A 24,166-nucleotide genomic window follows, 5' to 3' on the forward strand; every position below is an offset into this window, starting at 1 on the left:
TCTTGAGGATGGTCCATCCAGGCTGGGTCCCCAGGAAGTCAGCTAGGTGAAGTTAGGCAGCACTTGTACCCTATTGCTGGGTATCTGGTGTGCCCATGGTAGAAGGTGCTTTTTACCAAGGCTGGAAGTAGAAGGAGAGGGACTGGGTTGGGAGGAAGGGAATAATTGGGTTTAGGTACATGTTCAGCTGGAGATGACTGTGGGACTGAGCCATACAGAGGTCAGTGGGAAGCCTTAGGCAGGGGCAAGCCTCTAGGGAGCATGTGTCATCAGGGATGAGCAGACAGCCAGAGGATGGATGGATAAAGAAGTTTGAAGGAGAGTGGAGACTGAAAACATGTCAGAGAAGCAGGAGGAAAGTGAGGCAAGATTGGTGACCTGTGAGGGAGCAGTTAACAATGGGTGCAGAAGAATTAAGTAAAACAAGGACTCTAGGGCCTGTTGGATTTGACAACAAAGATGTCCTTTGTTAGCCTGTAGTCAGGGAGGAGGAGTAATCCAGATAGCAGCGATGTAAGGTCAGATGTACAACATGAATGTTAAGTGTTTTAGTGAAAAAAGAAAAGAGAAAAAAACCCAACCCACTTCTCTGTGAAGGGAAGAAAAGGCTTACATAAGTTGAGTGCCTCCTTGGGCACATTTAAATGCTGTGGTGAAAGCCAGGTGGAACAAGAGAAAGCAGTTCCCGCCATCCTGTGGTTTTAGGGAGGGAAGCAAGGTGGGTGGGCAGGAAGCTATGAGAGTTGGTGGCCTCTGTTCTCTGTGTGAAGAAGACCACAGAGTCTAGGCTGGGGAGAAGGAAGTGAAAGCTGTTATTGTCAGAGTTGAATAAAGGTCTGGATCAAGTGGAAGAACCTTTGCTTAGTGAGTATGAATGTCTGAGTGTCTCTGAGAGGGAGTGTGAGTGAGGTTGGCAGCATTCTGCAGCACCAGTTGGATTAAGGTACAGAAGGGAAGTTGCTGACATGCAACAAAACAGAAAAATTGGTAGGTCTAGGGAACCTAGAAAAGGACTTTAAAAAAAATTTTTTTTTTTTAACGTTTATTTATTTTTGAGACAGAGAGAGACAGAGCATGAACGGGGGAGGGGCAGAGAGAGAGGGAGACACTGAATCGGAAGCAGGCTCCAGGCTCTGAGCCATCAGCCCAGAGCCCGACACGGGGCTCGAACTCACGGACCGCGAGATCGTGACCTGAGCTGAAGTCAGATGCTTAACCGACTGAGCCACCCAGGCACCCCAAGGACTTTTTAAAAAACTAGGTGAAGTTTGAACTGGAAAATAATTATGGAACCCACATATTTTACTTACATAAGTTTTGAAAAATGTCAAATTAAGAAACACTCTAGTGGGTAAAAGTGATAGGCAACAGAGTGAGTGATGTGAGTGTCAAGGATGTTACATGCATTCGTGAATTAGAATTGCCATATTGTCCTGCCTCCCATGCCCTGTTGTTCTGCTGCTGCTGTATTTTACCTCCGAAATAATGGTGTGATTAAGAAAAACTGAGAGATACGTTTTATGAGTTGTGCTTGTTGCGGTCTTCTTCCCAAAGAAGATGCGAGTTCCTAACTGATTATGAATAACAATTCCTTCTGAAATGCGCTTTTCTTGCTCCTAGCTTGTGACCGCTGGTCAGTGCTTCCCAGACCTGATCTTCATCATGATGTCAACAGATTTGGCCACTCGGCAGTCTTACACAACAGGTAATTAATTGGAGAAGAAGCATTTGCTCCTTTTCTCTTGTGTTTAAAATGAAAGTGAGGTTACACATGAGATAGTGGAGTTGGACTTACGTATTATTTGCAGGATTCCCTCAGCCCATTCGTTTTTCATGGAATTTTGTACATACGGATTTCCTGATTTATATTTAAAATATCTGGTGTGGGGAAATTCAAATCAAAACCACACTGAGATACCACCTCACACTGGTCAGGGTGGCTAAAATGAACAACTCAGGAGACAACAGATGCTGGCGAGGATGTGGAGAAACGGGAACCCTCTTGTACTGTTGGTGGGAATGCAAACTGGTGCAGCCGCTCTGGAAAACAGTATGGAGGTTCCTCAAAAAATTAAAAATAGAACTACCCTACGACCCAGCAATAGCACTACTAGGAATTTATCCAAGGGATACAGGAGTGCTGATTCATAGGGGCACATGCACCCCAATGTTTATAGCAGCACTATCAACAATAGCCAAATTATGGAAAGATCCCAAATGTCCATCAGCTGATGAATGGATAAAGAAGATGTGGTTTATATATACAAAGGAATACTGCTTGGCAATGAGAAAGGATGCAGTCCTGCCATTTGCAACAACGTGGATGGAACTGGAGGGTATTATGCTAAGTGAAATAAGTCAGGCAGAGAAAGACAGATATCATATGTTTTCACTCATATGTGGTACTTGAGAAACATAACAGAAGACTGTGGGGGAAGGGAAGTGGAAAAAATAGTTTCAAACAGAGAGGGAGGCAAACCATAAGAGGCTCTTAAATACAGAGAAGAAACTGAGGGTTGATGGTGGGGGAGGTGCGGGGGAGAGGGGAAAATGGGTGATGGGCATTGAGGAGGACACTTGTCGGGATGAGCACTGGGTGTTGTAAGTGATGAATCACGGGAATCTACCCCCAAAACCAAGAGCACACTGTATACACTGTTATGTTAACTAACCTGACCATAAATTATATTAAAAAAAATTTTTTTTAAAGAGGAAAAAAATAAAATAAAATATCTGATGTCGATTTGAATTCCTTGTGATGCCAAGTTTGTTGGTGTGGTTTTGTTGGCATGCAGGGGTATGCTACGTTTGGTGCTGTCTCATGGGACAGCGAGAGTTATGCTCAGTTGCTGTCTTCCGCCCTCCGCTGTTCGCTGTTGTCTGCACCACTTGGGTTGTCAGGTCTCTCACAGTTGTATCTGAGTGGTAAAGAGAGATTTCAGTGGCGGGCGAGGTAGAGGAATAGAGATGGGAAGACTGCGAAACTTCATATAGATCAATCTGTAGTGCTTGGATAATCTGAAGTCCATACTCCATTTCCTTGCATCGCTCAAAAATGCCTGGCCCGAGCTAACAGAGTTCTTCGTGAATCTGCTCCTGGAGAAGGAGGATCCAGAATGGCCACTCTGCCTGTTGCTTACTTTGTGCTTTAAAGATTTTTGATTTCCTAAACAGCCTAATCATGTTCTTAACTTTTCCCATTTTGTTTCAGCTGTTATGAGTGTTGTCTGTTTTACCTTCTAAAGTTCTGAGCCTTATCAACCCTGGAACTATTTAAATGCTATAACGCCAACATTATGTTAGGATTTCCTTGACTTTCAAAATTTCTGTTGTTACGATGCAAGATGAGATGAAGACCTGGACATGTCTTGGGGATGTCGTGAGGGAAGAATCGACAGAATTCAGACACTTAGATATTGGGAAAAGGTGACATCTTTTTAAAGTAATAACTTAGCTGAAATGTAGTGATAAATATGGTTTTCCTATGAGAACATTTGATGGTATAGACTGACAACTTTACTAATCGAAGTGTCATCTTAAATTGTAAGCTTGTACTTTATCAGTGTAGGAAAACCCTGAAGTTTTCTAGTGTATGCCTCCTGATGCTTTCATCTGAAAAGCCGCAGGGCCATTTTGTCGTCCTCTTGCCTATGGGTGTCTGGGCCTCTGCTTTATTCATCTTTGTGCTCCTGGTTCTCCTGGCACAGGATTTGACACATAATAGGCGTTTGCTAAATTGTGACAGCTGTTAGTACAGTGATGGTAACTAGCAGATAAATGGATCTTCTGTTAAAACATTCTTTGGTTTTGTACAAACTCATCGAAGTTGATAGTTTACCATACGATAGAATTTAACCACGAATCAGAATTAGGAATGGCTTGCCTGGGTTATAATAAGGTTTTCATTTTTGTGTAATTCCAGTGGTATGTTTGGGCCTGTATGTGAATAATCTGTGCATGTGGGGCAGGGTTGGGGGAGGGCAGCGGATGACGAGAGAGGCCACGGCTAGTTTAATCTTGTGAAAGAAAGAATTTACTCAAAGAGAAACTTGGATTCATATCATTTCTTCGTATCCCGTATTCCAAGTGGTGGTTTTTCTTAACTGATGAGCAGCGTTGGGTGAGCTGTGCCTCACTTAAGTTGTTGTTTTCGTGGGTTTTGTGAGGGAGGTGGGAAGAAGAGCTGGTTCTGAGGCACCGAGGCTGCGTAGATGCCGCTGCACCTTTTTCCGGCTCCAGGCCTTTTTGAAGGGCTCTGCGTGCCTCCCATAGCCAACGTGTGACCAGATGGATTCAGAGTTGCTGAAAACACCAGCTGCACCAGGAGGGGGATGGAGCTTATTTGGTTGAAGCAGCAGATTGACTAGTTGAATCCAGACTGCTTAATGCGATACTAATCCAATAATGAGATTAAAAATGAAATGTAAGGCTCATTTTTGGTAATTGAAATGTGTCAATTTTTAAATATAATATATGGCAAATACATAAGAGAGCCACAAAATCTTTATGCTTTAGTAAACTAGTCTTGTGTTAATTTGAAGGAAATTGAGGCAAGTGAGAGTAAATTACTCTACACGTCATTGTGGGTTAGTTCTAAACTTCCTGGCACGTTGTAGGATCTTGGAGTTGGAAGAGTTCTGGAAGTTACCTGCTCGAAACTTCCACTTAATGCAGGCATCCCCTTTAAACATGTCCAGGGATGGAAAACTCACCTAAGAAGGAAGCTCCTTCCTTTCCTGCAGACGCCAGTTATTAGTGGGTTCTCCTTTATATTACCTGGAATCGACTTCTATCTTCTGTCTTCTGTCTTCTGCTGATTGATCTTGTTTCTGTTCTTCAGATTTTTGCAGGAGATTATTATATTTAAGGATAGTGCTGTGTCTCCTGTCTATACAGTCCCCAACCTAACTCTTTCTTCAGGTTCTGATCTGGCACAGTGGATGGCAGGATTGAGGATGTGCCAGCACACATCACACAAGAGAGATACCATGTGTGTGACAGATATGGCCCAGTATACTTTGTGATACAGACTGCATCATTTGCTGGCATTGGCCTTCCATGATAGCATTTAAGAACTTTCCCTGGAGCTGTTACACAACTGCTTTTATTTTGAATAGGTGTGATTCTGGCATATATGGCCTGTTAAACAGCTTTATTCTGTGTTAATCACACAGAATAGGTGTGATTCTGCATATATGGCCTGTTACAAATATCAACAACAGGAGCTGATATACACAACAAATTGAATATACTAAAAGTCTATAGTTTGATAAATTTTGACATAAGTATACACTTGTAAAATCATCACCACAATCAAGATAACATATCCATCACCCACAAACGTCCTTGTTCAAAAATGTCCCCCGTCTTTATTCATGAGGGATATTGCTCCATCGTTTTATGTTTTTTTATGACATATTTGTCTGATTAATACTGGACAGAATAAATTGAGAGGTATTCTTTCCCCCTTTATTTTCTGAGAGTTCATAAAGGATTGGTATTACTACTTTACATGTTTGATGTTTGATAGAATTCATCAGGGACTTGGTAGAATTCATCTGGGCCTGGGCTTTTCTTCGTGGGAAGATTTTTAATTGGTAATCCAGTCTCTTTACTTGTGGTACGTTTATCTATTCAGATTTCCTATTTTTTGTTAAGCAGTTTCTTTAGCTTTTTTTTTTTTAATTGTGATAAAATTTTCATAACGTAAGATTTACCATCTTAACCAGTTTTAAGCGTATGGTTTAGTGGCACTAGGTGTGTTCACATTGTGTGTAACCATCACTGCCGTTCATCTCCTGAACTTTTTCATCATGCACAATTGAAACTGTCTCCCCATTAAACAGTAACTCCTCATTCTGCTCTGCCCCCTGTCTTTGGCAACCAGCATTCTCCTTTCTGTCTCTGTGAATTTAACTCCTTTGGGTACCTTTAGTTGGAATCATACAGTGTTTGTATTGTTGTGGCTAGCTTATTTCACTTAGCAGAATATCATCAGGGTTCATTCATCCATGCTGTACATGTGTCAGAATTTCTTTCCTTTTTAAGGCTGAATAATAAATATTCCTTTGTGTATATATTCCACATTCTGTTTATCAGTAGACACTCGGTTTGCTTCCAACTTTGCCTGTTGCAAATAAGGCTGCTGTAAACATGGATGTACAAATATGTATTTGAGTCGTAGCTTTCAGTTATTTTTTTTTTAATTTATTTTTTTAAATTTACACCCAAGTTAGTTAGCATATAGTGCAACAATGATTTCAGGAGTAGATTCCTTAGTGCCCCTTACCCATTTAGCTCACCCCCCCGTCCCACAACCCCTCCAGTAACCCTCAGTTTGTTGTCCATATTTAAGAGTCTCTTATGTTTTGTCCCCCTCCCTGTTCTTACATGATTTTTCCTTTCCTTCCCTTATGTTCATCTGTTTTGTATCTTAAAGTCCTCACATGAGTGAAGTCATATGATATTTGTCTTTCTCTAATTCTGCTTAGCATTATACCCTCTAGTTCCATCCATCGTAGTTGCAAATGGCAAGATTTCATTCTTTTTGGTTGCCGAGTAATACTCCATTGTATGTATATACCACATCTTCTTTATCCATTCATCCATCGATGGACATTTGGGCTCTTTCCACACTTTGGCTATTGTTGATAGTCTAGCTTTCTTTCTTTGGGGTATATACCCAGAAGTGGAATTGCTGAATCATGTTGTAGCTCTACTTTTTAATTTTTTGAAGAATGAGTCACTTTCAGTAGTAAGTCTTGCTAGGAATTTGTTGCATTTAACTTGTCTAATTTGTTGGCATAAAAGTCCATAGTATTTCTTTATATGCTTTTTAATCTTTATAAGGTCAACAATGATGTCCCTTCTTCATTCCTAATTTTGTTAATTTATTTTCCGTCTATGTTCTTGGTCATTCTAACGCGTTGTCAATTTTGTTGATTTTTTAAAGAACAAACTATTGATTTCATTTATTTTTCTCTGTTTTTTTTTTGTATATATTTTATTGTTTTTTTCTATATCATTTTCTCCCTTCTGATTGCTTTGGGTTTAGTTTGTTTTTCTTTTTCTAGTTTCTTAAGGTGGAAGCTTAGGTTATTGATTTTAGATCCTTTTTCCCCCAATGTATGTGTTTAAAGCTGTAAGTTTGTCTGTAAGCACTACTTTAATCCCATCCCATAAACTTTTAAAATGGCATATTTTTGTTTTTATTTAGTTAAAAATATTCTCTAATTTCCCTTGTGATTTCTTCTTTGACCCATAGATTATTCAGAATATGTTGTTTGTTTTTCAGATATTTGTAGAGTTCACAGACTTTCTGCCTGTTGATTTCTAATTTAATTCCATTTTGGGGATTAGAGAACATATTTTGAAGATTTCTTTTCTTAAAAAAAACACTTATTGAAGGGAGTGGGGGGGAAAACGCAAATATTTACTGAGTTTTTTTTATGGTCTAGCATATATGGTCTATTCTGGAGAATGTTCCATGTGCCCTTGAAAAGAATATATGTGTTATTCTATTTGGGTGGAGTGTTCCATAGTTGTCAGTTAAGTCAAATTGGTTGATAATGTTGTTCAAGTGTTGTGTAGCCTTGTTGATTTTATGCCTAGTTGTTTTCTCATTATTAAGAGTGAGATGTTGAAGTCTTCAACTATTATTGTTACTTTACTCTTTCTCAGTAAGGCAGTCCTGCCAGCAAAGAATTTTCTTAGTCTTTGTTTATCTGGGGATGTCTTTATTTCAGTTTCATTGTGGAAGGATAGTTTTGTTGGTTAAAAAAATGTTATTTGACGCTTTTTACTTTCTGTACTTTGAATATTTCAGTCCTCTGCCTTCTGGCTTCCATTGTGTCTTAGCCATTAATCTTAGTGTGATTCTCTTGTATGTGATGCGTTATCCTACTTTTATTGCTTTCAAGAGTTTCTCTTTGTTTGGGTTTTTTAGCAGTTTTTATTAATTAATTAATAAGTTAATTTGTTTTCAGGAGTAGAATTTAGTGATTCATCACTTACATATAACATCCAGGGCTCAACACAACAAGCACCCTCCTAATACTCATCACCCATTTAGCCCATTCCCTGCCCACCTTCCCTCAGCAGTTTTTAATTATAATGTGTGTAAGTATGGATCTTTTTGCGACTATCCTACTTGGAATTTGTTGAATTTTATGGATGTATAGATTAATAATTTTCATCAAATCTGGGGAGTTTTCAACCATTATTTTTTTTAATGTGTTTTCTGTTCTCTCTCTTTTCTTTCTGGGACTCCCATTATGCTTATGTATGATGCTTGATAGTTTCCCACAAGTCTCTGAGGCTCTTTTCATTTTCTTTGATTAAAAAATTTTTTTTTCTTCAGATTATATAATCGTTATTGATATATCTTTTTTTAATTTTTAGGATTTTATTTAAATCCAAATTAGTTAACATATAGTATAATAATGATTTCAGGAATAGAATTTAGTGATTCATCACTTACATATAACACCCAGTGCTCATCCCAACAAGTGCCCTCCTTAATGGCCATCACCTATTTAGCCCATCCCCCCATACATCTCCCCTCCAGCAACCCTCAGTTTGTTCTCTGTATTTAAGAGTCCCTTATGGTACTATTGATGTATGTTTAAATTCACTGTTTCTTTCCTCTGCCAGGTCAAGTCAGCTGAGTCCCTCTAGTGAATTTTTCATTTCACTTACTGTACTTTTCAACTCCAGAACTTCCTTTTAATTGTTCCTTATAATTGGTATCTCTTTATGGGTATTCTTTACCTGTTGAGTCGCTCGTATCCTATTTTGACTTAATTCTTCAGACAGTTTTCTTTGAATATATTTGTAATAGCTGATTTGAAGCCTTTGTCTCTTGAGTCCAACATGTGGGCCATCCCAGAGACCGTTTTGATGGACTGTTTTGCTTCCTCTATTTGGTTCACATTCTTGTTTCTTTGCATATATTGTAACATTTTATTGAAACGGAAACATTTTAGGTAGTATCAGATGTGGATTCTGATTCCCCCACCTTCACCACTGTGGGTTGTTGCTGTTTGTTTAGTGTCTTGTCTAGACTGACTCAGTAGAGTCTGTCTCCCCCAGTGTACCACTGCTGATTTTTCTGCCTAGTTTTTTTTTTTCCCCCCCTTGTTTTTATTTTTAAACCTGACTTACTAGGGGTTGCCTCTGAAGAGTCCTAGGGTTTTGTGTTTTGTTTTTGTTTTTTAAGTGGTAGGGGAGAGAATGGTTTTTAGATACCACAATCTAAATACCAGTTATATTCATTGCTACTAGGTTGGTCCTACCCTTTTAAGAAGATAAGTCAAAGAGACGCTTTGTTGGACTGCCTGGCTGGCTCTGTGGGTTAAGTGTCCCACTTTGGCTCAGGTCATGGTTTCATGGTTCATGAGTTCAAGCCCCACATCAGGCTCTCTGCTGTCAGCCCAGAGCCCACTTCAGATCCTGTCTCCCTCTCTCTCTGCCCCTCCCCCACTTGCACTTCTCTCTGTCTGTCTCTCAAAAATAAACATTAAAAAATTTTTTCAAAGAAAAGCTTTGTTGTTCTTAAATGAAAAGCGGTGTGTGTGTGCATGTGTGTCTGTGTGTGTTTGATTTCCTTTTTCCCCTCCCCTCACTAGATAAATGCTAACATACAATATATACTTTTCTCTGCATTTCCTTTTTTTTCACATAGCAATAGATCCTGAAGGTCACTCCAGAGCAGTATGTAGAAATCGTGCTCATTCCTTTTTACATCTACCGACTGCTGTTTCATTGTGTGGATATACCATTGTTTATTCACATCACATCCCGAATGGATGGGCATTTGGGGACATTTTGTCTAAGGATTGTAAGAAGCATTTCATGCCTTTGTTTATAGAAACTTTCAGTAAACTACGCCTCTCCTTTTTTTTTTTTTTTCTCCCTGTAGCACCATGTATGTATTTGGTGGTTTCAATAGTCTCCTCCTCAGTGACATCCTGGTATTCACCTCGGAACAGTGTGAAGCACACCGGAGTGAAGCTGCTTGTCTAGCGGCAGGGCCCGGCATCCGGTGTGTGTGGGACACAGGGTCATCTCAGTGCATCTCCTGGGAGTTGGCAACTGAAGCACAAGAAGAAAAGTTAAAATCAGAATGTTTTTCCAAAGGAAGTATGTTTTTATCCTTTTCTTAAAATTTAATTAATTTGAAATCTCATTTTGTCTGAATCGTGGAAGCACTTAAGATATATTCATTTTTTATCTTCATTTTATTATCCAGAATTATTTGGTAATAACTGGAGCAAAGGCTTATGGGTGATTAAAAATTGGTTTCTAAACATTTTTACGATAGATGGGATCATGCCACATGGCTCCTAGAAGCCATGAGTGATGGAGACAAAACCTTAGCATTGCATAGATTTTTGTATACCAACTCCTGAACCTAGCAGTTGGTCTCAGGCAATGCAATCCAGGACAACCTTTTTGTGATGATGAAAGTATATTACATGTGCATTGTCTCAGTATGGGAGCTACTAGTCACATGTGGCTATATGAGACACTTGAAATGAGACTGGTGAGACCAAAGAACTGAATTTTAAACTTTAATTAACTTAAATTAAAAAATTACAGGGGTGCCTGGGTGGCTCAGTCAGTTAAGCATCTGACTTTGGCCCAGGTCACGAACTCGCGGTTTGTGAGTTCGAGCCCCGTGTCGGGCTCCGTGCTGACAGCTCAGAGCCCGGAGCCTGCTTCGGATTCTGTGTCTCCCTCTCTGCCCCTCCCCCGCTCATGCTCTGTCTCTCTCTGTCTCAGAAATAAAGAAACATTTAAAAAATTTTTAAAAAAATTACATGAGGCTAGTGGCTACCATATTGGATTATGCAGTTCTGATGTTAAGGATGAGATTAAGAGGGGCAACCCAGAAAAGCTATGTTGGAGTAGATTGTTCTAGTGGATAGAGGTAGAGTTGCTCTCTATGCAGAGTACTCTTCTGTAGCTTCTCTAGCTGGGCACAGCAATGATAGCAAGGCAAGAGAGTTGCTGAGGATGACCAGTGGTCCTAGCTTTTAGAACTACCCCTTATGTTTTCCAGGCTTTCTTCATCTTGTCTACTTAGCTTCTTATGCTTTTGCTCTGGCTTACAGCACAGTGTAATACAGTGAGATAATATCTGTAATAAAGTGAGGTAATATCCTACCTTTAAAAGTAAGAAAAATGTCTCTGCAAAGTATTTGTTCACTTCAATTAATTTAAAGAATGTTGGCTGAATTTCTTAACTGTTAGAGTTGGTGTAGCATGTTACCATGAGGGTTATGGTGGATAGAGTCAGCTTTTACTGTCCTGGAACGCTTCAAATTAAGATGAATATAAATCCTCAAAAAGGACACCCAGGCAACTTCCCAGTGAGCGCTGAAGAACAGAGAGGACCAGAACCTGGTAGGGTTCAAAGGGATAAAATCTGTGAAATTGTTTTTTTTTTTTTAATCCAGGTTTTAAAAGTTCAAATTAAATGTACATGATTATAGAAAATAATATTTAATTACCTTAGATGGTTCAGTATGAATCCCTTTGCCGTGAACTTATCTCAGATGTCATATCCCTGGTCACTCTTCTTTCTGTGTGGGCCCAGTCCGTGGGGCGATGACCAGAGGAGGACATCAGCAACCCAAGGAGCATGCTTCGTGGGGGTGGGCCCTGCCTTGTCTTGTCCATGGGTTCCATCACGTGCCATGTTCGCAAGTGGATCAACAGATGAAGCAGCATGGTTGTATGGGCTCTCTTTTGTTGCTGACCTTGGCCTGTCAGGGGTCCACAGGAGATGCAGCAGGTCTGTAGTAGCCCAGAAGATCTCAAACTTAAGACTCTCAGATTTACATACATGTGTACAGAATGTATCTCAGCCTGGTGCCTCCTTTGGGCTTCTGTGGTGCTGCCTGCTTCCTGTGCCCAGATTAGCCTTGCATTTACAGCTAGGAGGAGTGGTTTGGTCTGTGACGTTACTTTGTTTGGGTCCTCGACAGCTCTTGGTGTTCATTCTATTGCTAGCTGCTTTTTTTCTCAGGGAAAAAAAGTATTCAGAGAACCTGACCTGCTTCCATTATATCTCATTATCGTTGAATGAAATGAATATATCTTTGTTTTTCCCTCTCTGTGTACTTTCTATGGGAGTAGGGGGCTTACAAAAGAGTGTTTCTTTAAACTTCCTAACTTATTTCTAAATATTCTCTTAACGTGAGCACACCAGTATATTTTCCTGCCAGTTTTACTTATTTTACTTCCCATCCCTTGTTAACATTTTTTAAAAACCTTAGTCTCAGATTTTTCTGAGGAGGAGCTGTCACAGTTGATGAATTTTTCTTCTTTTCGTAGCTCTTGACCATGACAGATGCGACCAGCACACTGATTGTTACAGCTGCACAGCCAACACCAACGACTGCCACTGGTGCAATGACCATTGTGTCCCTGTGAACCACAGCTGCACGGAAGGCCAGGTCAGGGGCCGTCTCTCAAGGATTTCAGAGGATGAAAGGGCCCCGGGGTGGGGGGGGGGGGTCAGGTGTAAGACTATAGCGTGTATGGTACAAATACTGGCCCAGACTTATTTTTAAAACCTTTGGTGTGGATTTGGATTTTATTATATCGCTTAGGTTTTCTTTTAGGAAGGGCTGCTATGTGCATCATAATTTCAAAGGTCCTGCTGGCCACAAGGGTTGATGTGTAGTGTTTTAGAAGAGAGCAGGACTATTCTTCTGTGTACTCCCTACTCCTTAGAGGCATGACTGTAGCTAAGTGCTGGATGTTTGGTGTGAGTGAGCTCACTCTACCTGTGCAAGCTTTTGGGAGCAAGTTTTAGAACTTGAGACTGAAGGTGAGTCAGGCGACTTTGCAGAATCTCCTTTTTTAGGTTCTAGGGCAAAAAATAATAGAATGACTCAGCTTCTATAGTTTTTGACAGTTTATTCCACAAAGCAGTTCATAAAATATGAAAGTTTTAAATTGTTTGGGAGGCTTTTGAAAAGCAGTGAGTTGAACGCCGCCATTTCACAAATGAGCAGGTAGAAGAGTGGTGTTTAAAATAGAGCACCTTGCCTCCTTGCTGGGTCAAGGCATGTCCTTGTGCGGAAGATTTCAGCACCCTATTTCCATTGCAGGCCTGATTCATCTGCATCTTATTTGTGTGTTTATTTGCAGTTTGCTTCCTCAGTTAAAATTTTGTTGATTTTAACATCCTGTTTGTCCTCACCATGAGTTCTGGCCGGGGATTAAGAGAAAAGCTTTTGTCCACTGTGTTCTAGATCTCCATTTCCACATATGAGAATTGCCCCAAGGATAACCCCATGTACTACTGTAACAAGAAGACCAGCTGTAGGAGCTGTGCCCTGGACCAGAACTGCCAGTGGGAGCCCCGGAATCAGGAGTGCATCGCCCTGCCTGGTAGGCCTTGTAGGGGCATCTTGATGTGCATGGGTCCAGAGACGTCACACACACGCCCCCCATACTGTGCAGCCCAGATTGAACCCAGTACAGGAAACAAACTCATTTTAACCATTCATCCACCGTACCATAATTGTGGTTATTCTTTTTAATGAAAATACAGTTCTTAAGCATTTGCTCGTACTGTGCTTTGAGATAAAGTAAAGCATCATCTGCTGCTCTGGGGAATGGAATGACAGTTTGGCTCCGTATCTTCGAGCCTGCTGCACTGTCTCTGCTCGCCTCTGTTGTGGTCACCTGGCAGTAGAATGCAGCAATTTTGGCAGCCAGTCCATCTGAGGGGTACTTTATGAATAGTTCTTCCTGAACACTGGGATTAGATTGTCAGCACCTTCTGACAAGAAGGAAGAGAGATGCCTTTATCAGCAGCACCTCCTGGGGTGATCTCCAGTCCTGAATATCTCAATTTATGGCCTCTAAGGTTTGGAATGAAGAGTTGAGGGCCTCAGGCTGGCCAGCCACAACAGAAGTTCTATGATAACATTTGCTCAACCACGATTGCCCAAAAGGGGTACATCTGTGGTTCTGTGCAGCAGCTGAAGCATGCCCAGCGCAACAAGGTCTGCCTGGCCCCTTTTGAATGTCCTTTGGAAGTACTTGATTCATCTTGCATGAGTGTGAGCTTCTCGTTCTTTATCTCATGGCATCTCAAACTTCAGTGCACTGCAGGGGATTTTGTCAGAAATCAGATTCTCATACACATCGGGGGTGGGGCTCTAGAATCTAGATTATAACGAGTAGTGACACTGATGCCACACTTGGAAGAACAAGTCTTTTATTTTTTTTTTTAATTTTTTTAACGTTTATTACTTTTGAGAGAGAGAGACAGAGTGCAAGTGGGATTGGGGGGTGCAGAGTGTAAGTGGGGTTGGGGGTGGGGAGACACAGAATCCGAAGCAGGCTCCAGGCTCTGAGCTATCAGCACAGAGCTTGATTTGGGGCTCGAACTCACAGACTGCAAGATCATGACCTGAGTTGAAGTCAGGCACTTAACCGACTGAGCCACCCAGGCACCCTGCAAGAACAAGTCTTTATCTGCTCTTCAATGAACCCTTTCCCATGGCACCTTCCACTTACCTCACTGACTGGTAATGGGCATTGTTGGTGGCATTCTTCAGGGAACTTACTTCTGGCAAAGTTGCTTTGCTGTGCCCTTTTAGGAAGCATGCAGAGCTTCTGTGGGGCAGGGCACAGAGCTGAACTGGGTGGGTTCAGGGTGATTGCAGAAGTAGATTCCCATCTTGCCTCATGTGCTGCAGCTGTATCACTTTGGATTTGTTGTTGTTTTGTTTTGTTTTGTTTTGTTTTTTCCCGAAAAGGATCTTTCCACCTCACTTTGGGGACGTTTTGTGCCCTTGATTTGTGCCCTTTCCACTTGATGTGAAAATAGTGCAGCTTTTGAAGACTGTAGTCTTACTCACTCACCAACTCATTTCCACACTCCACAGTTTTCTTCCCCATCCTTCCATTGTGCATATTTATTTTTCTGCTCTTCACTTAGGATTTTAGTCTTGTTTCTAATTGTTCGTCAAAAAGGAGTTTAGAAATTGAGCACTGGCACCTAGGATTTTTTCTTCCAAGATATAGAGAGTTGACCTTAGAGTATGCCTCTTGAGATCCAGGAAATAGGACTGGTGAAGTCTAACTTTCTTCTATTCTGTATTGGTCCTTAGTGATGGGTTGGATGCCGTCACCATATCCTAGTGAAGTACTGTGGAATTCAAATTGCAAAAACCTTCTAGGTTTCCGGTGATTCAAACTGGTAATGTAGTGGTTTTGTGTGGTTTCTAAAACTCTTTTTTTTCTTTTTCCCCCGCTTTACAAAAGAAAATATCTGTGGCATTGGCTGGCATTTGGTCGGAAACTCGTGTTTGAAAATTACCACTGCCAAGGAGAATTATGACAATGCTAAATTGTCCTGTAGGAACCACAATGCCTTTTTGGCTTCTCTTACAACCCAGAAGAAGGTAGAATTTGTCCTTAAGCAGCTGCGAATAATGCAGTCATCACAGAGCATGGTGAGTTAACATCCTCAGAACTTAAATTTCTACCACCCACCCTTCCACTGAGAGCATGAACACAGCTTCCCTGTGATGTGCCTGGCACGCGGAGTGCTAGTGTGTGAGTATACTAAGAGACTGGCACGATCAGATGCTCTTCCCTTGATGCTTTCTTTCTTACCTTAAAATTGTTCAGACTTTAAGTCATATCGATTAGATTGTAAGACAAAGGGATAATTACACGTATATTGAGTAGCACCATGTGTCACATATCCTTGTGACATCAGCTGGTGCTTTCATCCTGGCTTCTGGGTTCTGCTGGGGGAGAGGGAAAGGGGATGTCACTACCGATTAGCTAGGTTGAAGGAAGCCACTGGAGTCTGTCAGGTTTCAGGTATTGTTACAGTGTGTAATATTTAATGGTAATCACCCTAAGAACTGTTGGGTCTTCCTTAGGTCTGACCAGCTCCAAAGGAGAGAGCACTTTCTTATCAAACGTTTCTGAGCCCAGAAAGCCCCAAGTTCTCTTCCTGTCCTCCCAGTGCCCTCAGGTGACCTGTAGTTGATATTCTACAAACACATTTTGTCTAGAGAGGGATGAGCAGCACTTTGTTGGGTGCAGCCCCCTTCAGGGAAAAACATGGAAAGTGTGGTCTGGGTCCTGGCTACATTGGTCTCTGTATACCACCTGCTGTGTGACTGGTGGGAGGGGCCCTATAGTATTTTACTTTTCTCCAGTTGGTCTTTTTTCCAGTGCGGCTTTGGTATGGCATGGACACTTCAGACACTGGCAATACATTATAAATGTGGTTATCTCAGGGAACACTATGGCCGCATTTTATGTTTTATGATATTTTGAAGGGTTTTTCACATTACATAATCTCCATCAGAGGTTTGTTTCTCTTTTCCTCAGCCCCAGAAATGGGCCTCTTCCTCTGTTCTGTCCTTGGCTGTTGGCCGGTCTTACCTGTAGTCACTCCCTCAGAGAATTGATGGCTTACAGCTTTCCACATTACCAGGGACCCCCAGGTCAATGTCTTTGAAAGAACACCTGGCTAGAAGGGTCCTGCTCTGCCAGCTGGCCACAGATATATCTTCTGGTACCTTTTCCCTTTTCCTCCAGTTTTCTGGCTCCAGAAGGTTCTGCATAGCTCCCAGGTCTGCTGGGAACACATTTGTACAACAGGAATTCATAGTCTTGTGGTGAGACTGACAGGTGAAAAGACAACTGTAGTGAAAAGTGCTTCCATAGGTGTGAGTCTAAACCTAAATCCCAGGCTTGCACGGAAGAACGAGAGCGAGCGCTGGACCTAGCCTGTAGGGCAGAGGCTGGCTGATAGACAGCCAGAGAGGTAATCTCTGAAGATGAGAGAGTTGGGAAGGTGGAGAGGGAAACACCATCTTTATATTGTACCGCCACATGCAAGATGTGGAGATCGAGGGGTGAGCTGCAGGTATGTTTGCATGACTGGCTGCGGGCTAGGGGGAAGGGAGGTCCTGTGGCCGGGCCACACGAGGTATCAAATCCAGAGAGGCCTTGTGTATAATGCTGATTGCTATGAATTCTATCCTGAAGCCAAAGAGGAAGAAATTGAAGGACTTTTAAAAGATATTAATTTTAATTAGCTTTCTTTCCTTAAAAAATGCATATTGCAAAGGAAATTTAGAAGATGCTAGCATTAAAATCAAAATAAATATCATTTATTACGACTAAAAATAGCTTCTGGGTATGTTTATTTCTTTGACATCTTTAACAGGCACGTATATTTTTTTCCTCTCAAAAATGGAAATACATTGTACATTCTGTTTGTAACTGCCAATATTAGGAATATCTTTCATTGCTGGACTGAAGCGTATACTTCGACTTAAAAATTGTTTTAAATTGTAACAAGAAGAAAACTTTAATAGAGCAGAAGATGGCAGAGACTCCCAGAGGTCCTCTTATTCCCTAGAAAATTCAGTGCCAGGCAGTACTCGCCAGCTTGAAAGTACAAATCTTCAATCATCTGAACTGGCCAAAGCCCCAACACAAGCTTAGTTAATGATCCAAGGATAAGCATATAACCAGTATTTCATAAATTATTGGTAAGATGCTTTTATGCATAAGTAATCATTTAAACCGAGGTTGGGGGATGGCCGTCTGTGTAACATTTGCCATAGGGTATAGTACTTTAGGGACTTATTATTACCTCTTTGCTGTTAATCTCTATGAAAATTTTTATATCTTCTCTGACTTATATTTCTGTCCTTTGTAAAATGGTCATATTGAAGTGCCAGGGATGATATATAACATTAAAAATGATAGTCTGTCCTACTCTGCCGTGGCTCAGTCAGGATAGGGAGGTTTTCTTTTATCTGTGGGTATATGTAACTTAGTGGTTTTTATCTAGAAGCCTGTTTTGTTCAAGACATTGCTTATACATAGCTGTGTCTCTTTTGCCTGTAGTCCAAGCTCACCTTAACCCCATGGGTTGGCCTTCGGAAGATCAATGTGTCCTACTGGTGCTGGGAAGATATGTCCCCATTCACAAATAGTTTGCTACAGTGGATGCCGTCTGAGCCCAGTGATGCTGGATTCTGTGGAATCTTGTCAGAACCCAGTACTCGGGGCTTGAAGGCTGCAACCTGCATCAACCCACTCAATGGTAGTGTCTGCGAAAGGCCTGGTAAGTATATGGGTGAATGATTGTCATTGGAAGCTCACTGAAAGAGAAACTGTAGGAGGCATAGTTAAATATTGAGATGTGTGAGATAGTCACGAGCAACAGATGGAGTATTGGTTTCAAGCATATGAAGCAGAGTGTCACCCAGAATTTAAACGCAGAAGGAAATAGTCTTTGGCTCTGCGTAGTATGAGCCACAATCATAAACAAAAATCACTAATTCTATTCAAAAGAGCCTAATATTCTCATTTACAGTGAGATTGATTGGTGTGTTGACCACAAAAAGTGTTGAGAATTTGCTCCAACAGGCAGATGTCTTGGTGCTGGCAAAGAAATGCTGTGGAAGAAAGAACAAGAATGCAAAGAAAAGATCAGAAGAGCAAGCAGGTCACTGCAGGGACAGTAGACAGAAAAATGAGGAGAGCGGTTACGTGACAGCAGAAGCAAACCTGAAGCACGCTAGAGCTGTGAGAGAGTACCGAGGAGCACACCCTGAGTAGCTTCTCAGGTTCAGATCTCTCCTCTGGGCTACATTCAGGCTCCCCATGGGCTTGGGGTCTCTCCTCTGGGCTACAGTCAAGCTTCCCAAAGGCAGGCCTGGGGGCAGCCTCTGCAGCACGCGCAAACGTCTTATTCCTGCAGAGGGACGCAGGGACGCACACAGCAGATAGAATTTTGTGGGAGCTTTTTGGGAGGCTGGACTCCATTGACATAGTGTCTCATTTTAGCAAGGTACTATAAGTTGTCTGAAGAGTACCCGGGTGTAGAAGAGAACGCATAGCCCTGTAGGAATCCCCTTAAAATATGGTTGCTAAACTTCCTGTAGGGGAGCTTCTCAGCCTTTTTGGGTCCTGAATGCTTTGGTGCATTTAATGAATGCTGTGCTCCTTCTACCCCCCAAATACACAAAGATACAAGTTTTCATGTTGAGGTGGGTTTCAATATCCTGGGTCCCATATTTTGTAAGGAGCTTTAGAACCACTGCTCTTATAGAAAGATTAGCTTGTTCCCTCATGTCTGTCCTTAAGGCTCTTTGAAAAGAAAGAGTTTTTTACCCCCCAAGCATATGAGTATACTTGACTAACCAGTACATGGTGACTCTGTGTTTTCCGTTTCCCCCTACATTTAATGTAGCCCACTGCATTGATGTCGTGACACGCTAATGGGTCACAACCCACCCTGACAGGCCTTTTTGATCTCAGCCAACGTGGTGGGAGCTCTAAGTGTCTCTCTTGGGTTTGCTTCCCAGCGAACCACAGTGCCAAGCAGTGCCGGACGCCGTGTGCCTTGCGGACGGCGTGTGGAGAGTGCACCAGTGGCAGCTCAGAGTGTATGTGGTGCAGCAACATGAAGCAGTGCGTGGACTCCAACGCCTACGTGGCCTCCTTCCCTTTTGGCCAGTGTATGGAGTGGTACACCATGAGCAGCTGTCCCCGTAAGTGAAAAGGGTGCCGTTCCTGCTGTGGGGCCGCGCTGTCGGCCCCTGAGCATTTTAGGGACAATGCTGAGACTGCTGGAGGAGAACCTTCATGCAGAACCAAGCCCTGTGGGATAGACCGCCGAGTCCAGAAGCAGCTTGCCCAGCTTCAGTATCCTACTGCTTCATCCGTGCAACGTCTCCACACCTTACTCTCCTGATTGATGAAATAAATGGACTCCGGTAGATGACCACTAAGGTCCCTTTCTCCCTCAACATCCTGGGATTGAGGGGGGGGGAGTCCCTATTCTGTGTTGGGCAAGGTATTGGGCTCTTAAAATTTATTGTGTCATTTAAACAGTCACTTTAGAATAGGAATCTTGACTGACAGAAGTTGAATAGTGTGTTTTAAAAAAAAAAGGTAATTGTTTTTAAAAAGGGTAATTTAAATACAATGAATTCAAAGCAACCTAGTGAATTGTGCTAGTGAATTGTAACTTGTGCCCTCTTACAGCTGAAAATTGTTCAGGCTACTGTACCTGCAGCCATTGCTTGGAGCAGCCAGGCTGCGGCTGGTGTACTGACCCCAGCAATACTGGCAAAGGGAAATGCATAGAAGGCTCCTATAAAGGACCAGTGAAGATGCCTTCTCAGGCCCCTGTGGGAAATTCCTACCCGCAGCCCCTTCTCAATTCCAGCATGTGCCTGGAGGACAGCAGATACAACTGGTCTTTCATTCATTGTCCAGGTAATTTGTCTTGAATGCCCAAAATCAAGTGTTTCGCTGCCTATTTATAAAGAATAAAACTTTGAAAGCTATGTTATTTATATGAATTTCCTTTAGGAAAAAAATAACATCATTTTAGGAGAAATAGTTTTGCATGAAAACTATTTTTTTTAAAACTAATTTGGTTTTGGGTTTGTTTTTTTTTAAGTTTATTTATTTTGAGAGAGCCAGCGAGTGAGCATAGGCTGGGGAGAGTCAGAGAGAAAGGAAGAGAGAATCCCAAGCAGGCTCCACACCACCAGCACAGAGCCTGACGAGGGACTCAATCCCAGGATCGTGAGATCATGACTCTCAGAGATGAAATCAAGAGTCAGACACAACTGACCGAGCCACCCAGGTGCCCCTGAAAAATATTTTCAATGTCAATAAATGAAAACACAGAAGTTCAAGTGAGGTGTTTTGCTTTCACTACAGAAGTAATGAAGTATGTTCATTATAAACAAATACTGCAGATGTGGATAAAATAAAAACTGGAATTCCTCTTCTCAGGTCCAGTTCTTCATAGAGGTAAAAACTTTTAATGGTTTAATATAGATACCTTCAGACATACCCATTTCTATTTTAGAGATAGAAAATACTGGGGTGCAGGGGGTGGCTCAGTCAGTTGAGCTTGTGACTCAAGCTCAGGTCATGATCTCATAGTTTCATGAGTTCAAGCCCCTCATCAGGTTCTGCACTGCCAGCACAGAGCCTACTTGAATTCTCTCCCTCTCTCCTTCTCTCCCTCTCTCTCTTTCTCTCTGTTCCTCTCCCTCTCTCCCCCTCTCTCTCTCTCAAAATAAATATGTAAACTTAAAAAATAGAAAATACTATGCTATATAGGATTAATATGATATCTGTTGTTCTAGTTTGCTTTTTACTGAAAAATACATTGTGGCAATTGTTAGAGGAAAAATGAAAAATAAATTTCCTGCCAACCCAGAAATTCCTTTTCACAAATGTAGAAAAAAAAAGAAAATAGTCTTATTTTGAGTAAGCATTAAACCAGACTGGTACGCCAGTGGTACACCTCGGAGGCAATCCACTAATGAGATTGCAAAAACCACGAGAAATCTCACCTTTTTTTTTTTTTTTTTTAATGTTTACTTAGTCTCCAGAGAGAGACAGAGTGTGAGTGGGGGAGGGTCAGAGAGAGAGGAAGACACAGAATCTGAAGCAGGCTCCAGGCTCTGAGCTGTCAGCACAGAGCCTAATGCGGGGCTCGAACTCACAAACCGTGAGGTCATGACCTGAGCCGAGGTCGGACGCTTAACCGACTGAGCCACCCGGGTGCCCTGAGAAAGCTCGCCTTTTTAAATAGGCATATAAGCTACTTATATCTTTATAGCAAGCAGCTGGTTACAGTGTGGCACTAATGCACCCAGACTAAATTCCCAAAGTGACAGGGAGGTAGGGTGCTGGCTTCCTTGATGTTTACATTTCAAAGTGATGGCTCCCAGGCCCTTAAGAAAAAATTCCTCTGATTGTTGTGCTGATAAGAGGTTTATTTAGGTTTTTGAAAAGGTTTACATACATATACATGTTAAAGGAGAAGAGAAAGGATTTGTAAAAATAGGTTTCCTTGAAGTGCTCTAAGAAAAGGGAGAAGGGGGAGGGAAGGGTCCCTATCCCTGGCAAGAGGAAAAATTAAGCCTGCCTGCCTGCTCTCCCTCCCCCTCTCCCTCTGTTCCCTTCCTCCCCCTTCCTTCCAGTGGTTGGTCAAGAAGGAATAGACCATGAGTTGGGAAGGGTGTCCTGAGAAATCAACCCTGAGAAATTGGCCTTTGATTCAGACTGTCAGTAAATACTCAAGAATGTGCTGATGGGCCTCCAGAACAGCTGGGAGAGGTTAGGTGCAAAGACCCGAGGAGGTTAGTGGGTAAGAACTTCTCCAAGAGTCTGACACACGGTGCCACTGACAACAGGGCAATGAGGACTTCTGTAAGGGAAAGACCACCCTAAGTAACAGTAAAAGGCAAGAAATAGGCTGGGGGAAAATATCTGCAGTATAAAGATTATCATCCAGGGTATGTAAACCTCTGTCCTCCAGGAAGAAAAAAATGTGTAAGCTCAACAGAAAAAGTGGGCAAAGGATATAAAGAAGTCATTCTCAGGCAAGGAAAAGAGCAGGAAAATGTAAAATAAGAAACCAGTTTTTGTTTTTTTTTTTTTTTTGTCTACCAAACAAATTTCCTGTGTTCCTTTTTTCCTCTCTAAGAGGTCAAAGGATCTATAATTCTGTTTCTTATCTACTAGTTTAATTCATGAAATATTTAAATCTGTGCATTTTTGTTAATATCAGGAATATATGAGGTGAAATGGCAACCCACAGAATGGGAGAGAATATTTGCAAATCATATACAGTATCTGGTAAGAGTCTAAAGTCCAGAATACATAAAGAACTCTTAAAACTCAACAGTAAAAAAAAAAAAAAAAGAACCCAATTATGAAATGGGCAAAAGATTGAAATAGACATTTCTCCAAAGAAGATACACAAATGGCCAATAAGCACATGAAAAGATGCTCAACAACATTCAAGAAATTGGAACCCTCACACATTGCTGGAAGGAATGTAAAATGGTGCGGCCACTTTGGAAAACCGTTTGGCAGTTCCTCAAAAAGTTAAACATAGAGTTGTCATATGGCCCAATATATACCCAAGAGAATTAAAAACATATGTCTACCCAAAAACTTGCGGTGAATGCTCATAGCAGCATTATTCATAATAGACAAAAGTGGAAACAACCCAGTGTCTGTCAGCTGGCGAATGGATAAACAAAATGTGATACATCCATATGATGGAATACTATTAGGCAACAAAAAGGAGCAGAGTACTATATTCTGTGACATGGATGAGCCTCAAAAGCATGCTCCGTAAAACCAGTCAGATTCAAGACTGTTTATTATTATGATACCATTTATATGAGATGGCCAAAAAAGAGCAAATATACGGAGAAAAAAAATAGGTTAACTGTTGACTAGGGCTGGGAGTGGGAATGAGGAATAATGGGCACGGGGTTTTCCAAAGTAGTGGCACCATTTTCCATTCTCACTAGAAGTCTGAAAAGGTTGAGCTTTCTCCCCATGCTCATCAATGCCTGTGTCCGTTTTTTGATTGCAGATATTCTAGTATGTGAGAAACAGTATCTCACTGGTTTTGATTTGCATTTCTCTCATGACTGATGAAGTTGAGCATCTTACAGGCCATTTGCATCTTCTTAGGAGAAATGTCTAGTCAAATTCTTTGCCCATTTTTAAATTGCATTATTTGTCTTTTTCTTATGGACATGTAAAATTCTTTGTGAATTCTAGATACAAGTTCCTTACTGAGTATATGATTTGCAAATATTTTCTTCCATTCTGTGGGTTTCTTTTTACTTTTTTGGTGGAATCTTTTGAAATATACAAGTTTTAAATTTTGTGAGTTCAGTGTATCAGTGTTTTCTTTTATCCCATGTGCTTTTGGTACTGTAAGAAATCAGTGCCTAACTAACCCAAGATCACAGAGATTTACTCCTGTTTTCTTTTTTTTCATGTTTGTTTATTTATTTCGAGAGAGAGAAAGTGAGTGATGCACTGGGGGGAGGGAGGGGCAGAGAGAGAGGGAGAGAGAGAATCTGAAGCGGAGAATTGATACTCAAGAGAGAATCAGCCTGATGCGCGACTCAGTCCCATCAACTGTGAGATCATGACCTGGGCCGAAATCAAGAGTCAGACTCAACCAACTCAGCCACTCAGGTGCTCCTCCTATGTTTTCTTTTTTATTTTTTTTTTAATAAAATTTTTAAATGTTTATTTTCCCAAGAAACAGAGACAGAGCGTGAGCGGGGGAGGGGATGAGAGAGAGAGAGAGGGA

At 41.5% G+C, this 24,166-nt stretch overlaps 1 protein-coding gene across 5 annotated transcripts in view; it reads left to right on the forward strand.

The window, feature by feature from the left end:
• Nucleotides 1-24,166, forward strand: part of ATRN (attractin) — a 159,802-nt gene that overhangs the window by 68,677 nt on the left and 66,959 nt on the right. For all 5 annotated transcript variants that reach the window (XM_019462656.2, XM_019462657.2, XM_019462659.2 and 2 more), the window contains exons 11-18: nucleotides 1,621-1,705; nucleotides 9,920-10,140; nucleotides 12,340-12,461; nucleotides 13,266-13,404; nucleotides 15,292-15,482; nucleotides 17,911-18,130; nucleotides 19,377-19,562; nucleotides 20,059-20,292. In XM_019462656.2, the coding sequence (XP_019318201.2) occupies nucleotides 1,621-1,705; nucleotides 9,920-10,140; nucleotides 12,340-12,461; nucleotides 13,266-13,404; nucleotides 15,292-15,482; nucleotides 17,911-18,130; nucleotides 19,377-19,562; nucleotides 20,059-20,292 (1,398 nt within the window). The remainder of the gene's footprint in view (nucleotides 1-1,620; nucleotides 1,706-9,919; nucleotides 10,141-12,339; nucleotides 12,462-13,265; nucleotides 13,405-15,291; nucleotides 15,483-17,910; nucleotides 18,131-19,376; nucleotides 19,563-20,058; nucleotides 20,293-24,166) is intronic.

This window comes from Panthera pardus, unplaced genomic scaffold (genome assembly GCF_024362965.1).
Source record: "Panthera pardus isolate Hobbes unplaced genomic scaffold, ASM2436296v1 HiC_scaffold_25, whole genome shotgun sequence".
Classification (NCBI taxonomy): domain Eukaryota; kingdom Metazoa; phylum Chordata; class Mammalia; order Carnivora; family Felidae; genus Panthera; species Panthera pardus.